We start from the raw sequence: 20,370 nt of genomic DNA on the forward strand, positions 1-20,370 counted from the left end.
GGGGCCGGGCAGACGTGGGCCCCCAGCTTGTGTTCGTGTGTGCCTCGCCCCCGTGCTGCTCCAAAACGCCCAGACTGTCTTGGTTTGGGCTGAAATAGAGTTAATATTCCTTTTCAGGGACTAGATGAGTGCTGTGTTTTGGATGTAGCTTTGGGTTTGGTATGGGAAAAATGCTGATAGCACACTGATGGTTTCAGCTGCTACCGAGACCTCAAGGACTCTCTGACTCCCCATGTCCTGCCCGTGCGCCAGGGCACAGGGAGCAGGGAGGGAGCACGGCCAGAGCACCTGACCCTAACTGGCCAGTGAAATATTCCACGTCATGGAACGTCGTGCTCACTGTATAGAGGAGGGGTGGTTGTGACTGTGGGATCTTGGTATCTCGGGGTCGCTGGCCGGGAACGGGCTGGGTGCTGGTCAGCGGGTGGTGAGCAATTACGCCGTACATTGCCTGTTTATATATTTCTTTTTGTTTTCCCCCTATCATCGTTATTGCTCTCGTTTTATTGCCATTATTAAACCGTTCTTATCTCAGCCTGTGAGTCTCCCTTCACCCCTCTAATCCCTCCCCCATTCCCAGGTGGGGAGGGGGAAGGGAGGGTGACCAGCTGCGGGGGTTTGGTTGCCGATCAGGCCCAAACCACGACACAGACGAAGCGATTTCGTGACCCAGGCGGACGTCGCGAAATCGCTGGTGTCTTCGACCCCCACGGTTGTTTCTCCCTCCTCGTTCCCTGCAGGTGCTGGACAGCATTTACTTCAGCCGGCGGTTCCACGTGCGCTGTGTGGCCAAGGCTGTGGACAGGGCCGGCCATGCGGGGACCCCCCTGAGGAGCAACGTAGTTACCATCGGCACAGACAGTGCCATCTGTCACACTCCTGTGGTCGCAGGGACAGCCCGAGGTTTCCAGGCACAGTCATTCATTGCCACTCTGAAGTACTTGGATGTCAAGCACAAGGAGCATCCCAACAGGTATGAGCCTGGAGAAGGGGAGAGCGCAGTCCCTCCCCAGGCCGCCCGGCCTTACAGAGCTGCCTGAGGTCCAGGGGAGAACCTGTGTATGAAACCACATCCCTCCGTGCAGTGTGCCCTCTGGGACAGCGTGGGGTGCTCGGGGTGGTGCTCCCACTCTTTTCCTCCCACCCTACTCTGCTGAGGGGTTGCCCTTCCCCTCAGGGAAATTGGAGTTGGTGGGACAGCTTCAGGAGCAGTTGTGTAGATGGGAAAATCCAGCTGAAACGAAATATCAGGGTGACCCTGTCTGCTGTGGGGTGTGGGGTAATGCGTGAGGCTCCCGTGCCTGCCAGGGCTGCTTTTTTCTGCTGTTTCATCCACTGTTTCTTCCAGAATCCACATCTCGGTGCAGATCCCTCACCAGGATGGCATGCTGCCCCTCATCTCCACCCTGCCGCTGCACAACCTGCATTTCCTTCTCTCCGAGTCCATCTACAGGCACCAGCATGTCTGCTCAAACCTGGTCACCGTCAGAGACCTCAGAGGCATCTCAGGTAATTTTTAAAGCCAGCCTTTGCTTTCTGAACTTGGTGATAGGGAGAAGCCAGTGAAGAAACGCAGAGAAGGTGGCTTTGTCTTCCTCTGGGCTCTCTTGACATTGTGTAAATAATAATTCATCTCCCTGTACCAACCACAGTGAACAGAGTTGCCCTGGTGGAGACGAGCTGCAACGTATGGGCATGTTGAAAAGATAACGGGGTTAAGCAGCATCGCTCTGTTAGAGGAAGTTGTAGGTTCACAGCGTGCTGGTGATTTTCTGCTTTTCAAATGTGTCTTGTGATCATCCATGAGAGGGACCCACAGGAAGCAGATCGCTGTGTCCGTGTCACTGAGGTCTCCCGCGTGGCAACAAGAAGCAGCAAAAGCACATTCACTGCTGCAGCGAGTGCCAGAGCCAAATTTAAAAGGCAGTTTGTGTCTCTGACGCTCAGGGCGGTGCGGTCCGCGCTTGTTCCATGGTGGGCAGGGGATTGTTGGACTTCATCCTGTTCATTGCATATTCAAGCTGTTCTGCATTTTGTAAACTTCAACTTTTAATTCATAGGTTCATAAGCTTGGTTTTTAGGATTCTTACCCCATTCCTATAACATTTTCCCCTGTGAAGACCCATGTGTATTCAGCTTGACCTCTAGCATGACGAAGGGAGAGGAGCCCATTAAGTCCCTAAGATCACTGACGTGTGTTGAGAGTGAAAATGAGACCTCAGTACTTGGCCTCGGGCTCTTGAAAATCTGGAGCGATCGGTGTCCTGCTATCTCTTAATCCCAGAGGCAGGATTTCTGGATGAGGTGACCTACGACATCATCGCTCTCGGTCCTGGCTACGACCGGCCTTACCAGTTTGACCCCGCAGTGAGAGAGCCGAAGACGATCCAGCTCTATAAGCACCTCAACCTGAAGAGCTGCATTTGGACTTTCGATGCTTATTACGACATGACTGAACTAATCGATGTCTGCGGAGGCTCTGTCACCGCTGACTTCCAGGTGAGATGCCATAGCCGAAGCTCTTCCACCTAACCCAGGTCCTTCTCAGTCCTTAGGCAAAGCTCCGCTTTGTGCCTGCGTATATTTGCTGCTCTGCTCTGTACAACTGGAGCGTGGCTTTTCCTGCTTTTACCTAGAAAAGAACGGCGCGTTGTGAAAGGCACTGAATTCATTTATTTTCATTGGGGCAGCACAGGTTTTATTCTCTTAATCTTCAGAGCGCCGGTAAAATATTTTATTTTTTAATATAAGGATGCACTGGAAATACAAAACATTCTCATCTGTGCTCCATTCTTTTACAATTTTGACTGTGTTCTTAACCGATATAAGTGAGCAAAGAACATAGCAGAGGCACATCGGTTTGTATTCCACAGTGGAGCAAGGTCACGGGAGTTCTTCAGTAACTTCTGAATGAAGTGACTGGCAGACCAAAAGCCAAACAAATGTTCTTCTGTAAAATAGTAGCTGTCGCTGCTAGCCGTGTCTCACTGCCCTCTCATGGATGGATTGTACAGGTAGATCCCACGCAAGTAAATATCTCATCTTTGTTAAGTTCTTGTATTAAACTCCCAGTCAGAATGTTATGGCCAATGTCATCCCTTTTAATTCCCGCCAGTCCGGAATACTTTGTTAACTTTCCTTTTATAGCTCCAATTATTTGCACAAATCCAGAGAAGCTACTTGAACGGAACAACCGCATAATTTAGTAGGTGGAGACTGGCACCGACCAGTCTGGAATGTCTCTCTGAGGTCTCTCAGGGGCTTGCAGAATACAGCTGCGCCCTGCAGATAATAAATGGTGTATGTATAGCCAGAGAGCTGTGGTGTTTCAGATGCACTTAGGGGCAGTCCTGAGCAAGCACAATTGCTTACATTTACCTCATGGAATTGGAAACTTGAGGTGAAGTTGTGACCACAGCTCCTTTTGTACCATGACACCAGCGTGTGCTTTAGCATTTACCCTTATTTCAAATGCAAGTTTGTCTCAAGTACCTACCTGGGAAGGTAAAAAAAGTCCAGACAGTCATCTCTGACTTATTGGTAGGAGTTTAGTAGTGTGTGAGGAGCACTCTGTGCCCGCATACTTTTTCCCAGCAGTTCATCCTTAGCTGTTAAACAGCAGCCCAGCAGACTTTTTTGCAGATCAGCTGTTTGCCAGTAACACTCAGTCTTTATAGAGCAGTGACGTGATATTGCTTGAGAAATACTTTGTCCCCGCATTATCCTCCCTGTGTTTAGGACATCCATGGTCCAGAACTAGAAAGGAGTCTTCTGTTGCAGCTACTCTGGCTTTTTGCCCCATTTGCAGAGCAGAACGCAAACGCAGTGGGTGCTGTGAGTCTGGGCCAGCGTCTCTCCTTTGCAAGGTGCATAACCACCTTTTTTGGGTTTTACTGCCAGGTACGAGACTCTGCTCAGTCCTTCTTAACAGTCCACGTCCCGCTCTATGTGTCCTATATTTACGTGACAGCGCCGAGAGGTTGGGCTTCTCTCGAGCATCACACAGAGATGGAGTTCTCCTTTTTCTACGATACCGTTCTCTGGAGGACGGGTAGGTCCGGGGCATTCGAAGGGCTGCGGGAGAATTGGTTTGGTTTTAACTTTTTTCTTAGTTTCTGCACTGCCACCGCAGTCCTGAGCACGGGTGGGACATGCTGAAGTAAAGGGCATGCAGGCTGGGTCCAGCTTAGCGAGGGGGCTGTCATGTCCCCCCCCAGCCTCTCTCCGTTGATGGGAACAGTTCTCGCTGAGCCCTAGGAAGTGCTGCAGGAAAAGAGCTATTTCTTCCTCGGAGTCTCACAGCCGGGCTGAGGTTGCTCCCTGTGGGATATTTGGAGTGATTTCTCCGACACTTTTCGGTGATTCTCGTGTGGGAGCTGCAGGCACGTTCCTCAGCCTCCTTCCTGGCTCTCCCAGGTGGATTTTTTTCCCCACGGTATCCCCTTGTTTGATAAAACAGCAGGACTCCCAGCGCCGAGCCCTGAATCATTCCTGTCCTCTGCTGGTGGTTACATCCAGACCCGTGTGTCTGTCTGTGGTTTATCCCGTGCCTGCGAGTCCTCTATGCCCAGCTTGTTGATTTTCCTTTCCCCCAACCCTTGGAGCCTCTGCGTGCTGTGAGCCCCGTGCCCGCAGCCATCAGCAGCGCCGCTGCTCACAGGGCCACGAGGAACAGGCAGCACCTCGCCTCGGATTTTATTCTGCCAGCGGTGACACTTAAGTATTGTAGAGGAGGAACTCACAGAGCTTTGTGGAGGGCTACTCAGGAATTAAGGCCTGGAGTAGCCAGAAACAATTTTCCTATGTAAAATAAGTCACATTCACAGGTTAATCATAAGGGGGAGCTCAGTAGATTTGCTTTCCTTATGCTTGACTGAGACTCTAGGCGGCACATGTGGGTAATGCCCCCGTTACGTATGGCCGTATGCGTGACCACTGCGTATCGCTGACTCACTGAAGGACGATCCCAGTTAAACCGTGCCTTTCTGGAGCTCCCGCAGGTGCTTCTGGAGCTACGTGGGGCTGACGGAGCCCACCGTGCTCCGTGGACTCTCCAGTGACTTTGTTCTTGCTGCGCTGTGCAGGGATTCAGACGGACAGCGTTCTCTCAGCCCGGCTGCAGATAATCAGGATCTACATCCGCGAGGACGGCCGGCTCGTTATCGAGTTCAAGACACAGGCCAAGTTCAGAGGTGAGGGCCTTAGAGGAAGAAATCAACGTACAAATACAGATCTGTTCTGAAAACACGGGTAGCAGAGCAAGTCCCTCTTCCCATGAGGAGTTCCTCTGTGCTGAGGTGTGCAGCATCGGGGTCTCCCCGCACTCCGCCTTATTCATCACCTATTTGTCCCCACCCCAGGGCTTTTCGTAATGGAGCACCACAGCCTGCCAGACGTCAAGTCTTTTCTGATGACTCCAGACCACTTGGGAGGGATTGAATTTGACCTGCAGCTCCTCTGGAGCGCTCAGACTTTCGACTCTCCCTACCAGCTCTGGCGAGCGACCAGCTCCTATAACAGGTGAGGGCTGCGGGCTCAGCCCCGCTGTCGTCCTCAAGCGATGAACGTGTGCGCAGCTAACAGCAGCGGCGCCGCGGTTTCAAATCCAGGCCTGAGAGAGCAAGCCCTGTCGCCCTTTCGGCAGCCACCCTGTGCTTGGTGGAGGCAGGCGTGTTATGATCTAGAAATACCGGGTTCGCTTTTTTAAAAAAAAAAATTCCTTTTCGTTACTAGTTCTGTCTGTGACCGTTTATTCTTCCGGCCTGGGCTCCTTGCACAGAGGGTCGAATGAAACACCGCAGGTCAAATTTGTACCTCCTGCGACTGCTGGAGTAGGTGGGCATTTCTGAGGCACGGGAGAGGTCCAGCTATGAACTTTGTCTTGCCCGCTTACGCTAATCAGAAAACGGTGGCTTTTTGGCAAACGCGTCAGCTGGGTGAACCTCTTGGAGTCTCGGTTTGTGACCGCAATGTCTCCTGTCTGTTCCCAGGAAGGACTACTCTGGAGAGTACACCATCTTCTTAATCCCCTGCACTGTGCAGCCCACGCAGCCGTGGATAGAGCCTGGCGACAAGCCCCTGCCCTGCACGGCTCATGCTCCCGAGCGGTGAGGAGTCCCCGTCACTGCGGCAGCAGGACGCTTTCAGCCCGTTCGGGTGGTCCCAGCAGGCGTGCGGCACGCTGCCGCAGCAGCAGGAAGGGAACAGGGGAGGGGAGGAACCTCCCTTGAGGCTCAGGTGTCCCCCTGCAACCGAGACCGTCCCCCCCTCAGGGTGGTGAAAGGCCACTGGGCTGGGCCGGTGGTCAGCGCGGCTCCAGACCGTCGCACGGCAGGGTCCCTCGCCCCCGAGCGCAAGACAGGCGTCTTCACTTTCTTTTAAAAAGAAAAAAAAAAAAAGCTTTCTTAAAATAGTCGCCTCCATCCGTGTGCCTGCCTTTCCTCTGTCACCCCCAGCGAGACCGTGGGCTGCCAGAACAGGGGCTCTCCTGGGCTGTCGGACGTCTCGGGCGGTGGTTTTCAGCCGCGGGGCTGCAGAAGCCCGCGTAGCCTTCGACGGGAAGAAAATCAAACCTGCTGAGCCTCCAGCTGGTCGTGCAGAGCCCTGCACCGCTACTGGGAAACTGGGGCAGGGTGAAGGGCAGCAGGTCATCCTGGGTTGAATACCACCATAGCACGGGCCACTAGACTATCGGTGGTAAAGCAGGAAGGAAGGAAGGGGACGCAGGCCGTAGGTCACCAGCTTGTAACTTCAAGAGGTGTGTAAACTAAACCTCTCCTTTTTCCTTTCCTCTCCCAATTTTTAGATTTTTGATCCCCATCGCCTTCCAGCAGACAAACCGCCCGGTTCCTGTCGTCTACTCCCTAAACACGGAATTTCAGCTCTGTAACAACGAGAAGGTGTTTCTGATGGACCCCACCAGATCCGAAATGGCTCTGGCAGAAATGGATTACAAAGGGGCTTTTTCAAAGGGTCAGACTCATTTTCTTTTTTTCTTTCCTGTTCTCCTTGTACCTAATGTTTCTGTCTTCACAACTTCCATTCCTCTGAGAGAGAAGGGTAAAACCCAGGTTTGGCTTTGCCTCTTTTACAGCAATGAATGGCATTTTGAGCCTGTTACAGCCCTGTAACAGCATGAAAAGACAAGAATGCGCTCTGGCATGGTATTTTGTCATCTGCACACACAAAGCAAAACCCTTCAAAACCCAGAGCCGTGTGTAGGTTGATGTATTTGGCTCTAACAGTGGCTCTTTTCTTGAATTGGAGAATTTAACCCGACCGTTTTTCTCCCCACCTCAGGGCAAATCCTGTACGGCCGCGTGCTCTGGAACCCCGAACAAAACCTAAATGCCGCTTACAAACTGCAGTTGGAAAAAGTCTACCTGTGTACGGGCAAGGATGGCTACGTGCCTTTCTTCGACCCAACAGGCACTGTCTATAACGAGGGCCCCCAGTATGGCTGTATTCAACCCAACAAGCACCTGAAACACCGATTTCTCCTCCTGGTAAGTTTTCTCCTGTGGACAAATCCACGATGTTGAGTGTTGCGTGTGATCGTGGCTGGAGAAGTCTGGTGGGGCCTGTGCTAAACCCTTCCCTCGTCTGTGAGGGGTCTGAAATGCTTGTAAAGCTGTCCTCTGCTTCTGCTTTCTGTTTGTTTGTGGTTTTTTTTTCCCCGACTACAAACAGATTCTGACTACGAAGGGATGAGAAGTGAAATGTGGTGGACTGTTGTGGTTTCGGCCCAGAGGGCAACCGAGCACCACGCAGCCACTCCCTCCCTCCCTCCCCCTTCAGAGATGGGGAGGGGGGAATATGGGGCAGGAATGGCTCAAAGAATCCACCTAAGGACTGGGAGGAGTCACTCACCCATTATGGTCACAGGCAGAAGACAGACTCCTTAGGGGAAGAAAAAGAAAACATCACTTTAATTCCAATGCTAACAAAGACAACACTTAACAGACTAGGTGGGACAGTGAGAAGCTCCAACCACATCCAAAAAACCACCTTCACCCCCACCCCTCCCTTCCCTGGGCTCAGCTCTGCTCCCCATCTCTCCCCCTCCTCCCCCAGCAGCAGAGGGGCAGGGGATGGGGGTCACAGCCAACTCGCCGCTTCCTCCTCCTCGGGAGGTGGGGTGAGCACCGCACATCCCTCCCCTGCTCCTCGGGGCTCCCGGGAAGTTCTCCAGGAACTTTCCCTGGCGTGAGGCCTCCCCACGGGCCGCAGCCGCTCCCACGCTGCTCCGCCGTGGGTCCCCCCTGCATGTTCCAGCCGTCTCAGCACTGAACCCCCACAGCGGGGGCTGCTTCTCCCCTCAGAGTCCCGGCCTCCTTTAAGTGCAGCCGCCTGTCCCGGTGTGGGCTCCTCCACAGGCCTCAGGTTGGCTTCCCCTCCACTGGTGACCTCTGTGTGTGGCAGGGGGGGCTCCAGCACACCTCCCCCACGCCCTTCTCCTTCCTTCCGCTGACCTGGCTGCCCGTCCTCCTCGCAGCTCCTCCTCACAAGTCCCAGCCCCCTCTCAGGTTCCCCTTCTTAACTACATTATGGCAGAGGCGCAGCTGATGGGCTCGGCCCCGGCCAGAGGAGGGTCTGACTTCCAGCTCTGAGAAGCTTCTCACAGTGGGGGGAAGAAGGGGACTCGTTAGGGGAAGAAAAAGAAGAACAGACATTTATTACAGACACTAACAACACCTAACAGAGTAGGACAGTGAGAAGCATTGCCACATCTTGAGAACACCTTCCCCCACCCCTCCCTTCTTCCCAGGCTCAGTTCTGCTCCCGATATCTCTACCTCAGACCCTGGCCTTCTTTTTTTCTTCCCCTAACGAGTCTGCCTTTTGCTCATGATCATAAAAGGGGGATTTTTCCCCATCCCAGTCCTATCTCGGACCCCAAGCCTGGCTCTCTGTCCCTTCTCATTGCCGGAGGGGAAGGGAGAGAGAGCTGCTGCGTTGTGGCTGGCTGCCCACCAGGCCCAAACCACGACAGGGGCACTGACTGCTGTAGCCCCCGCCCCTGATACCAAAAAAAACGCACCACAGAAACCCAGCCCATGGATTCTTTTGCAGTACTGAGCAGACAGGAGCAAACCATGAAGACAAGATCAGCTTTTCCTCACTCTTTATCCATGAGTATTTCTTAGTCTGAAAAAAAAATACAAACCAAACCAAACCAAAAAAATGCCGCAAATTAGGAAGAAAAAGAAGTGATATACCAAGCTCAGAATTTCCCTTATCACTGCTTATGCTGTGGCTTGGAATTCACAGGACTGGCATCATAGGAAGGGAGATTTATTTATCAGTTACACAGAAATTATTCTTATATAAATCTACAATTAGCTCCCAAGATGCATTCAGCTTTTCTTTACAGGCTTTGCAGTTACCATCTGCCAGCAGCCCTCGTCGCAGGCTGAGGGTAATGTTAATGGTTTTGGCATGGGTATTGGAGCAGGCTGGTTAAACTCATCTCCTGATCTTCAGCTCTGCCAACCTAATATTGACACAGCCAGTGCTGAAACAGCATAAAGTGTCTACAAATCACAGAGGTCATAAATATTTGCTGGGCGTCTGGAGGCGATGCCTGCGGGTGTCCTCGAGTGTCCTTTGGCAAGATGACGGCGTGCGCTCCTCTTCCTAACGCCTCTCTGACTTCCAGGACCGAAACCAGCCAGAAGTGACGGATAAGTATTTCCACGATGTGCCCTTCGATGCCCACTTTGCTTCCGAACTGCCCGAGTTTCATTCGGTAAGCAGCATGCCCGGAGTCGATGGATTCACTCTCAAGGTGGACGCGCTCTACAAGGTACGTACCAAGCGATGCCCGAAACTCCCTTCCCTCTCCACGGTGACCCGAACGCTCTGAGAAACCAGACTCACGTGAGGGTGGGTCTCGCGGCTGTCCTGCTGTGCCGGCCCCACGCCCACACGGTCCCCGGTGGAGCGAGGTGGCCTTTGCAGAGCGGGCTGGAGCCGGGCTCTCCGGGGGGGGGCGAGGGGAGAGCTCCCGGGCCCTGTTGGGCAGCGGTGCCGTCCTGCCCTCTGCAAGCGGCTGCAGCTCCCTGCAGCCCTCCCCAGCCCTCCCCAGCCCTCCCCAGCCCTCCCCAGCCCTCCCCCCAGCCCTCCCCAGCCCTCCCCAGCCGCCGGGGCAGGCGACTCTCTGCGCGCAGAGGCTCGAAGGAGCCCAGCACATTGCGGCAGGACCGTGAGGGACACAGAGGAAGCTCTCGATGGAGGGCAGAATTTTAGATCCTGATTTCTGGGATTTTTTTGTCCCTCGCCGGAGAGGAGCCTTCTCTGTAACTCAGCGACCTCTGTTTGTTAAGGGGCTTCTTGGCCTTGCTGGGATCGTACCATAAACGAACAGCGGAGCTGGTTTAAGAAGCAAGCTCCAGCACGGAAAATGGAGATGAGGAATTTATTCTGGTGGTGTTTGTTTTTTTTTTCCAAAGCACTCAGGAAAGAAGCTCTTTTAAAAACCTGTTATTAATATTCCTGAATTGGTGATTGCAGTTGCCAAAGAGTGACAAGACTGAACACCTCACTCGGTGATAAATATTAAATAAAACACGCTGAGCTGCTTTGTTGATACTTGCGCGAGCCAAGAAACGGGACAGAAAACGCAACCGGCTCTGCCTTAACAGAATGACTTGGTCTAGAAGCCGTAGTTAAAATTCCCTGTCTGCACGCCTTCTCTTTCTTATAAAGGTGGAAGCCGGACACCAGTGGTACCTTCAAGTCATCTACATAATCGGCCCAGAAGGCAGGACGGGGCCTCGCGTTCAGCGCTCCCTCGCACGCCGCTGGCAACGCGGGCGCAGGGACTTGGCGGAGGGCGAGGGGCGGCTGGCGCTGGACGACTCCTTAACCTACGACAACGAAGGCGACCAGGTCAAGAACGGCACCAACATGAAGTCGCTGGTCTTGGAGAGGGAGGAAGGCGCCGTGGCAGCCTCCTTCTCCCAAACGGGCGCGTCCCTGGGGAGCGCCGCCGCCGCCGCCGCCGCCCTGCTGCTGCTGGTGCTCGCGGGAGTTTGCCTCCTCGCCGGGAAGTGTCGAAAGCTGCGGAGGAAGCGGGAAGCTGCCAGGGCCGTCCCGGAGCAGCATCCCCTCAACACCAAGGTAGAGCTGCCCAGGGGAGCCAAAAAGGGCCTGGACAGCCGGTACTGCACCGTGAGGAACGTTAATGTCTTGAGGGAAACGCGGGGCAGCTGCGAGGGGAAAGGCAGGAAGGTGAAGCAGGTGAACTTGGAAGTCAAAGTCCACAGCAATTTGTACGACGGGACGGAAGTTTAACGGAGCACGTACATGATTTCATTTGGTAAAAGCTTTTTATAAATGGTAAAAAAAAAAAAAAAACAAAAAAAAACAAACAAATATTAATCCAAAAAAGAAAAGCTATGCTGTTATTTTTATACTCCCGTGAGGAGGGGTGGCTGCAGCTCACCTCCGCTCCCGGCTGAGCCGCCTCCGGGCCCAGCACAGGCCGCGCGTTCTCCACCCGCCCCGGCTCTGCCGCTTCCCCGAGGGGGGCCCAGGGACCCCCCGCAGCAGCGTGTGGGGCTCCCGTGGGGACACTGTCCCCCCCCCCGGTGTGAAGGGGCGGCTCTGTGGCAGCCGGGGCAGAGCAGCAGGGACTCGCTGCTCCCCATGGAATAAAGCAAGAAAAGGAACGGCTGCTTGTTCAGTACCCGAGGCAAGCGGCCCTGGGTTTGCTGCTTGGAGCGAGGCAAAACCCTCCAGCAAACCCACCTGCGACCCTGGTGCTCAGCGTTTTGGGGGGGCGGGAGGTTCGTTTTGGGGCGGTGCTGGCTGTGAACTGTCGCACGGGGTGCTAACTGTCCCGCCTCACCGCGCGGCGGGGAGTCAAATCAGAACGGAAACCCGACGCAGAGCGTGACCGGGGTGTCCTTTCCCTGCGCCTCCCCTCTCCTCCAGCCCCCGGTGTGGGGTGCGGGTGGGTGGGAGCCCCTCGGGGCTCTGCACCCCCCTCCTGCGTGGGGGAGACCCCGTGTGCCCCCTCCACTGATCCCTACCAGCCTTTGAGTGTGAGTATCGTCCTTTAACGGTGCTCACTATTGTTTACAAAGACCGAAGGCTTAGTAATTGGTACTGACTAATTATTAAATGTAGAAAATAAACACTGAACAGGTCGTGGTTCAGGTCAGGGAAGCACCTTCTCCTCCAGCGCTTTGCAGCCCCTGTTGGGTGCAGCAGACTCAGCTTTTGAGAGGTCGTACATCACTGTCATCGCCTGAATAGTACTGCAATACCTTGAGATTGTATAAAAAGTAAATAACATACTTACAGACATTGACTAATTAGTTCAATCTTCAAAGCGTTGTATAACCACTGAACGAATACCAGAAATTAAAGACCGTGCTCGTCCTTCAGCACTGAAAAGAGCCTGTCACGAGGCTGCAGATCATTCCCACTCCTTGACTGTCAAAATTTAATACTAAATACATTGGGAATATTTAGCTTACAAATACCAAAAGTGTAGAAACGTCGGAAGCTCCGCGCGGGTTCCGCGTGAGCCAGTGACACCCTCTGCTCCTCAGTGTGCTCTGCGCATCTGGCAGGCTGGAAACCCTTCACTGTCATCACTGAATAATTATTAGCTAATTAGTTATTAAATATTGGCTAATTAGATGATAACGGTTCTGGGCATCGTACAAACAGCAAATGGGGTAGAGCTCAAAGAGGTTCTGGGGGTGGGTCTGAAAAGCGCCTTTTCCCCCCCCTCTCAGAGATTTAATTCGGGCTGGGACCGGCACCGGGAAACCACCGGGGGGGGCGGTGCTCAAATCCCCTCGGCCCCGCCCCGCCGGGACACGCCCACTCATTCCCCCGCCTCCCGCCCGGGTCGGGCCCCGCCCCGCGAAGCCACGCCCACTCACCGCGGCCGCCGCAGTCGCGCTGTGGCCCCGCCCACGCGCCCGTTCCCGGTCACGCCCCCCTCCCGCCTCTCGCGGTCACTCGCCCCGGATGCTTCAAAGCAGCGCGGCAGCCGCCAGGGGGCGCCGCCGCCCCACGACGGGCGGGAGCCGGAGCCCGCCGGGTCCCACCGCCCCTCGGCCCCGGGCCCCGCCCGCCGCCTGCGGGGCCCCGGGAGGGACCCCGGCTGCCCCCCGCCTCTCCCTGCGCGGGGACGGACGGACAGAGCGCTGCGCGGGCTTCGGGCCCGGCTCAGCTCCAGGGCTTCGGCTCGGCTCAGGCTCCGGTTCTGCCCCGGTCTGTGTCTGCACCGCTGCTCCTGCTCCGGTTTCAGGCCCAGCTCATGAGCGGCTCCGGCTCCTCTGGGGCTCCGTTTGCTCCCGGTCCCGCTCCGGTTTGGGGACGGCTCCAGCTTGCCTGCAGCTCCAGCTCCTCTTCCCTTCCGCGCCAGCTCGTTACAGCTCGGGCTTGGTTAAACGAACTCGCCTTTGGCCACGGTCGCAAATCAACCGCTGTCACAACTTGCCGAGGAACATGAACTGTCACAACCGCACACACGGTGACCAGCGAGTTTATTGTTCAGTCACGAGTGGGTGGTCGGGCACCCCCCGACCCCCCGCAAAGCACCTTTCTCCCCAGAGCCCATCTGTCCGTCTCAGACGTTTAACCCGGCCTGGTGCACGCCGGCCCCACGCCTCGGGGGGGGGGGGGGGGCCCACGCACCCGCCCACCCCCTCCCGCACCGCCCGCTCCTGCCGCTCCCCCCCCCCCGGGAGCCCCCCACACCCACCCGCTCGCCCCGTTTCCGAGGCCAACAGGCGCAGGACTTCCCCTCCGCTCTCGGGGACCGAGCACACGCACTTCGGGCCGCAGCCCCCGCTGCGCCGGGCGGTGAGCCGGGCAGCCCCTCGGCTCTGCCGCTGCGCCCCAAAAACCCCCCGGGCTCCCCCTCCCCCCGGGCTCCTTCCCGGCTCCCCGGCCCCGCTCCCGCTGAGGGGAAACCCGCGCGCCGGGTGGGCCGGCCCCCCCGCCCCGCCCTCAGCCTGGTAACCGCCCCGGCCCCTCGGCCGGCCGGCCGACCCTCCTCACCCGGGCCGGGCCGGGCCGGGCCGGGCCGCCGCGGCCGCCGCCGTTCCGGAGCTCCGCTCCCGGCGCCGCCGGGATAGGACAGGCCGCCAAGATGGCGGCCGCCGGGAGCCGGGCCTCCCCCTGGCCCCGCCCCGCGCAGGCGCACTGCGGCCCCGTCTCGCCGGGGGGGCGTGATGCGGAGCCGTGACTACGGAACGGGGCGTGGTCAGCGATGCGGGGCGCTCCCTCGGCTGCTGGGTCCTAGCGCCCGCCCGCCCCCCGGTAGCACCGAGGCCGGGGCGGGAGGAGACCCGGTGCTCGGTCCCCGTTTGCCCCCCCGGCTAAGTCAGGCTCACCGCTCCCAGACCCGCTCGGGGCTTCTGGGTTTCCCCGAGAGCAGGGCGGACCGGGGGCTCTCCGAGTCCCCCTTCCCCCTCCATACCCGGGGCTCCCCGCTCCAGAGCATCCCTGCCCGGGGGACACCCCACTCCCCAACTCCTCTCGGCCCCTTCCAGCCCTCAGACCGGCAGCCCCGGTGTTCGGGCAGCACAAGTGTCGCTCCTCTCCGTCCCCTCCCAGGTCCTGACCCCAGGGGATGTGATCTCCCGCGGATGCCCTGGGGAACAGCTTTCCTCTGTTATTTTTTTTTTTTTCCCCCCAATTTCCTCCAAAAAGGAGCCTTCTGCCTACACCCAGCCCCTGCCTTTCTTTTTTTAGACACTGATACTTTCTCTGGCTATGAAGTACAAGACAAATCTCACAAATATTCTAAAATATGTCTTAAAATCAAGCGACCAAAATTGTAATTTAAAACAAAAAAAGAAAAACTACTGACAAAATGCCAGTACAGCGTATTGACTGAGAGGGTAAAGTCACTCTAATTCAGATGGAGCCATTAACTATGAATTAACTCAAAATGACTCCTCTAATGGGCCTGAGGATCTGTAGCAAGCCCAGAGGAAATCTTGTGGGCTTCAGTTAGCGATGAGCCTTGCAAACCAGTATTCTTTCAAAGCCTAACATGGATAACTGTGAATACCAGTGATATTGGGGCTCTTGCTTGTTCTGGAGTCCCTACAAGTCCGATACACTCTTTAAACACATGCTGATGGGGTTTTCCTGCCTGCTGCGCTTTGGCTGTCCGGGATGGCGATGCCCCAGCCCAGCACCAGCCTCCTCCTTCCCTGGCAGGGACTTTTCGACCTCAGAGATACTTTGATTTCCCGCAAACTATTTATTTCTAGCAAAAGCAAAGCCAAAGCCAGCAGTTCATCAGCCAGCACCGGTGCTGTGCCCCAGGGCTCTCGGCCCAGTTTTGCCCTCGGCTGCTTCCAGCTGCCTTGAGCTTTGAGAGCTTGAGAGCCGCGGCCACGAAGGGCCGACAGCGATGGGGCAGTGGCAGGGATCTGGGAGTCCCTGGGATGCAGCTGATGCACCCCCTCCGCAAGCCTGCGGCGGAGGACAGAGCCCGCCCGGGCTACTCCAGCACCCACGAGTACCCCCAGCACCCAACTGTCCTGCCCCGCGCAGCCCTGGCGTCACGGATGGTAGAGAAGGAGCCTGGCCACCGGCAGCTTTCCCCCAAACCACGACAAGGGCCCGTGCCACCACCCTCGGCAGTGGGGCACAGTGGGTGACAGGCACCATAAAGCAAAAGGCAGAGGCCTGCCAGCATCTCTGTATTTTTTTCCTGCCCCAAAGCAAGCCACGCTGATTTTAAAGACACTCTCTCCAAGCAACCGCCTGACGTTAAGGCATTTTTGAAGACATAGAAAACATCTTTCCCCAGCTGCAGCTGCCGTCCCTGGGGCTGCCTGCGCCCACCGCCTCAGCGCAGCGTCACCAGCTCTTCAGCAGAAGTGGGGTGAATGGCAACGGTGTTGTCCAGGTCGGCTTTGGTGGCCCCCATTTTGACGGCCACGGCAAAGCCCTGCAGCATTTCGTCGCAGCCCAGCCCTTGCATGTGCAATCCCACCACCTTTGGGGAAGAAGCAAGAGGCCGGATGGGACCCAGCACTGGCGAAATCCCGTCTGAACACTGGGCTTGGTGCCGGGGGAGCTGGATCCCAGCCCAAGAGCTGGTCTGAACAGGTCAGAGCCGACTATGCGGGGGCAAGATGACAGCCAGCCACAGTCTCTGCCACCCCCCCTGCAGCACCCAGCTGTCCCCCCCAAGTCCCCTCCACGCACCTTCTCCTCCTTGCCAGCGCACACCAGCTTCATGACGCACTTAACCTTCCTCTGGGTGACAGCGTGGTACAAGGGGGTGAAGGACGTGCTGTAGATCTTCACGTTCTCCCTCCCGTGCGCCGCCACGGCTTCATCTGCAGCAGAAGACACGGCACGTGGGTCGAGGCATAAAGGAGGAGTCAAAGCACGTTTTGCAAGGCCCAGACCCCTTGACGGAGATCGGATCGTTCCCTTGAGCACCAAACCCGCAGCTCTGAGCCACAACGTCCCCAGCCTCCTCACCCACCTTCAGTGAGGCCCACAGTGCCGATGGGCGGGTGGCTGAAGACGACGGTGGGGATGTTACAGTAGTCCAGCCGGGAGTCCTGCTTGCCCTCGAAGAGCCTGTGGGCCAGCTTTCTGCCAGCCGCGATGGCCACTGCGGGGAGGGATGTGGAGCCTGAGCGGCGGCACGGCGCGGCACCGAGGGGCTGGGGAGGGGAGGGCTGCACGGCCAGGGTACCTGGGGTGAGGAGAGCTCTCCCGCAGACGTCCCCGACGGCGTAGACCCCTTTCCTGGTGGTGTTCTGGTATTCATCCACCACCACGTGGCCCTTGGCATCCACTTGCACGCCCTGCCATGGGAAACGGGCAGCCGCCTCGGCACGCGTCCCGGGAGAGATGGGATCCCCCAAAGCCCCTGGGGGACCCGTGCCGGTGGCCGCCCTGTTCCCAGCTGGTAGGGGGCATGGTGGGAACACCATCCTGCGGCAGGCTCCAGAGATCTGTGGGACTCCTGGAGACCCCCCAGGCATCCTCAAACCACCGTGGAAGGGACGTGCTGCCATCTCACCACTCGGTCCAGGCACAGCTCCTTGGTGTTGGGCTCCCGCCCCACGGCCCACAGCAGGCAGTCCACATCCCGGATCACTCCCTCCGTCGGCTTGTGGCCAGGCGCCGAGGAGGTCACCGTCACATCCAGCAGCCCACGAGGGGACTTGGCGACCATCTTGACCTGGGGGGGAACAACAGGAGCCACGGGGAGAGAAGACGCTGACAGCATTTGCCTTGCAACAGGCGACGGCGGCCGCACCGCAGGACCGGGGACCAGCCCAACACGCCGGCTTTCCCCCAGCCCTGCCTCTCCAGGAAGGATGGGACAAGCCGCAGGGCTGCTCTGCGTGCCCGTACCTGAGTGTGCTTCCAGACGTCCACCCCGGTGTTCTCCAGCTCCTGGGTGCAGTTTGAGCTGATCATGGAGTCGAAGGTCCTCAGGACCTGGGCAGGGACCCACCAACCCCGTCAGAGGAGGGTCCGTAGGCGAAGGCGCTGTCTGGCAGCCCCCTCCGCCAGCATTTCCCTGCGCCCGCGCCCCACTCTGGCTCAGAGGGGTTTGGGGTGCTTCTTGTTAAATGGTAAAGTTCTCCTCTGTTTGTTTTTTTTCCTTTCAATATTCTTTTTTGTTTGTTTTTCAAGTCGCGACTTGAAAACAAGGCTCAAGGAAACGGGAAGCGGGTGTGGCGGCACGCCCGGTTGCAGAAATGCCAGGCGTATGGCTTGGTGCTGCCAAAATCCTCCTGGCAGCACGCCTACGCTCTCCACCTCGCCCCATCTTCCCCCACCGCAGCCCCCTCCTCACCTCATCGCCATTTCCACCCTCCTGAGCTTGCGCCAACCCGCACCCTCCTTTACCAACTCACGGGAGCCGATGACCAGAAAACCCCGGCAGCAGCTGGGTGGGAAGCTGGGCTGGGGACAGCCCGGTGGCACTACCTTGTCCTGCCGGATCAGGAGGGATGACTTGGAGCCCAGGGTGGAAAGGATCCCCGCGATTTCCACCGCGATGTAGCCAGCACCGACGATAACGCTGCGCCTGCGGAGAAGCGACGATGCTGCGTGCCGGCACGCCGAGCCGGCGGTGGTGATGGCAGTGGCTTTTTGGGGGGGGGGGGGGGGGGCTGTGGGTGAGCCCCACTTTACCTGGGCAGCTCCTCCAGCTCGAAGAAGCCATCGCTGGTCATCCCCAGGCTGGCACCTGCAAAGCAGAGCCCTTTTCGCACCCCTCGGCAGCCCCCGTTTCCCACCTCCACCTCCCCAAACCCGCTTTGCTTTGGCAGACCTCCCTTCAAGCAGCCCGGGGAATTTTGTCAGGCTCACCGGGAATTTCGCTGTCAGGAGGGATGGCCGGGTGCCCACCCGTGGCTATAAGGATGTGAGGAGCTGTATACTTTTTCTTGTTCACCTCGATGGTAGGCTCGGGATCGGCGGTGAACTTGCCGTAGCCCCGAATGACATCGATGCGAGCCTTAAGGGATTAACAGTTAAGCAATTAACAGCGAGAGCCAGCTAATAGAGACAGGGTTTCCACAGTTAGAGGACATCCATTAAAGGCTGGAAAAGCGGCCAGAAAACCAGCAGATGCTCACTTCCCCGCTCGGCTCGCAGAATTAACACAGCCTCACCTTCTTTAAATTGTTCTCATAGATCTCGTTCAGGCGCCTCACGTAAGCATCGCGCTTCTCCTTAATGGTTCTGCAAGAGAGCGGGGGGGGCTTACCCTCACCGTGAGCCAAGGAGCCCGCAGAGCTCGGCCGCAGAAAAGTTCGATCCCTTTGGTAGGTGGCACCCACGCCACGAAACAAAGCAGACACGAGTTACCCAGCTGGCAGCAGCCTTCCCCACCGGCGCGAGGTTTTTAGGGTCCCTCTTTCCGCGTGCCTTCCCGCGGCCGGTTTGCCACCCCTCTTTTCCAAGATCCGTCAGGAATCCTGCCCCCACAGGACACGCACAGGGAGATGTTCGCTCCCCGGCGGCTCTTTCCACGCTTACCTCCAGTTGAACTTGACGCCGGGCGTTTCGAAGCCGTAGTCGGCGTGATCGTGGGCGAACTCGGCATGGGCCGCTGCGTTCCACATCACCTGCCCGCACAAACCGCAAGAATCGGCTCGGGAAGATCGGTTTGATTTGGGGGGGGGGGGGGGGGGGGGGGGGGAAGGAAACAAACAAACAAACAAACAGAAAAAGTTCTGTGCTTCTTGATACCTCGCCTCTGCCCGGAGCAGCCCACGGGACACGGGTCTGAGCCCTTCGTGGCATTTTGATGGCTCAGAGCCCCCCCCCACCAGACCTAACCCACGGTCAGGGAGTGAAAGCACCCTTACCTTCTTTGGCACGCACCCAACATTGACCTGGGAGGAAATAAGAGCAAATCTCAGTGTTAAGGCTTAATTTTTTGAAGGTGATGCTCTGGAGAGCACCCCACGTCAGGCCGGTACCAAATCCCAGCTCTCTGCCCAGGAAAATAAAGGCAGGATTACAGGTTTCTGGCAAAAAAAGAGCTGTAACCACCGTCAGTGCCTAAAGGGCTTGTGGTTTGCCTGTTTTCTTTCACTTCCTTGAAGAATATGGAAGGTGCAGATTCGTCAAATGCAAGGGTAGGTTGTTTGTTGTTTTTTTTTTTTTTTTTCATTAATAATTAAAAAGAGATTTTCTAGGAGAAAAGCATCTGCCATCCCTTTCCTGCACTTCCAGTGTTAGCACGGCAACTCTTTCGGGGAAAAGCACTTGAACTGTAGAGCCAGAGCCTGTCCCCGGCTTGTTTGAGGAACAAGTTGGTTTTATTGCTTGCCACCGGCTCGCCGTGCCCGCGGGCTCTGCTTTGCGGGGGTAACTGAGTTAACCCTCTTGCTGCACTGACCCGGGACTCAGCGGCACCCTCCCACCAGCCTGAAAACAGACAAAACACGCCAGCACCCCCCCAGGGGAGAGGGGAATCGGAGCCTTCCCGCTTCCACCGAGCTCGGCCTGACAAGGCAAGTCCTTGCGCCAGGCTGGGATGGCGCCGTAGGAATTGGGGGGGGGGGGGGGGGGGACTGGGGTGAGCCCGGGGGGTCCACACACACCACACCACACCCCCCACACCCCCCGCGCGGCGTGGGTACCCCCCCCCCCCGGGACTCACGCAGGTGCCCCCGAAGCGGCTGGGTTCCACCAAGGCGACGTGGGCTCCCAGCTCCGCTGCCCGGCGGGCCCCCGCCAGCCCCCCCGACCCCGCGCCCAGCACCAGCAGCTCGTACGCGGCGGCCGCCGCCATGGCCGAGGGCTGGGGGGGCCGCCCCGCCCCGCCCCGCCCCGCCCCGCCCCTCCCTGCTCCGCCCCGCCCCGCCCCTCCCCGCCCCGCCCCTCCCCGCCCCGCCCC

The 20,370-nt window shown here is 57.4% G+C and overlaps 2 protein-coding genes across 2 annotated transcripts in view; one reads left to right on the top strand and one right to left on the bottom strand.

Moving 5' to 3' along the window:
- The window catches only part of FRAS1 (Fraser extracellular matrix complex subunit 1), a 172,862-nt gene extending 160,461 nt beyond the window's left edge, over positions 1 to 12,401 (top strand). Inside the window, exons 63-73 of the mRNA XM_042796609.1 lie at positions 741 to 973; positions 1,349 to 1,509; positions 2,285 to 2,499; positions 3,901 to 4,051; positions 5,085 to 5,192; positions 5,361 to 5,520; positions 5,991 to 6,107; positions 6,806 to 6,972; positions 7,300 to 7,505; positions 9,658 to 9,804; positions 10,707 to 12,401. Coding sequence (XP_042652543.1) covers positions 741 to 973; positions 1,349 to 1,509; positions 2,285 to 2,499; positions 3,901 to 4,051; positions 5,085 to 5,192; positions 5,361 to 5,520; positions 5,991 to 6,107; positions 6,806 to 6,972; positions 7,300 to 7,505; positions 9,658 to 9,804; positions 10,707 to 11,294 — 2,253 coding nt within the window. The 3' untranslated portion in view covers positions 11,295 to 12,401. The remainder of the gene's footprint in view (positions 1 to 740; positions 974 to 1,348; positions 1,510 to 2,284; positions 2,500 to 3,900; positions 4,052 to 5,084; positions 5,193 to 5,360; positions 5,521 to 5,990; positions 6,108 to 6,805; positions 6,973 to 7,299; positions 7,506 to 9,657; positions 9,805 to 10,706) is intronic.
- A 2,816-nt stretch (positions 12,402 to 15,217) lies between these two features.
- GSR (glutathione-disulfide reductase) lies at positions 15,218 to 20,273 on the bottom strand. Its single transcript, XM_042796610.1, has 13 exons — positions 20,134 to 20,273; positions 19,334 to 19,360; positions 19,002 to 19,090; positions 18,635 to 18,704; positions 18,330 to 18,477; positions 18,153 to 18,207; positions 17,946 to 18,045; positions 17,364 to 17,450; positions 17,026 to 17,187; positions 16,696 to 16,807; positions 16,480 to 16,611; positions 16,194 to 16,327; positions 15,218 to 15,981 (listed from the first exon to the last, which is right to left on the bottom strand). Exons 1-13 carry the CDS (start codon positions 20,263 to 20,265, stop codon positions 15,832 to 15,834), a joined length of 1,398 nt encoding a protein of 465 aa, XP_042652544.1. The 5' UTR covers positions 20,266 to 20,273; the 3' UTR covers positions 15,218 to 15,831.
- Between the last annotated feature and the right edge of the window lie 97 nt (positions 20,274 to 20,370).

Source organism: Tyto alba, unplaced genomic scaffold, assembly GCF_018691265.1.
Source record: "Tyto alba isolate M040663 unplaced genomic scaffold, T.alba_DEE_v4.0 Super-Scaffold_23, whole genome shotgun sequence".
NCBI lineage: Eukaryota > Metazoa > Chordata > Aves > Strigiformes > Tytonidae > Tyto > Tyto alba.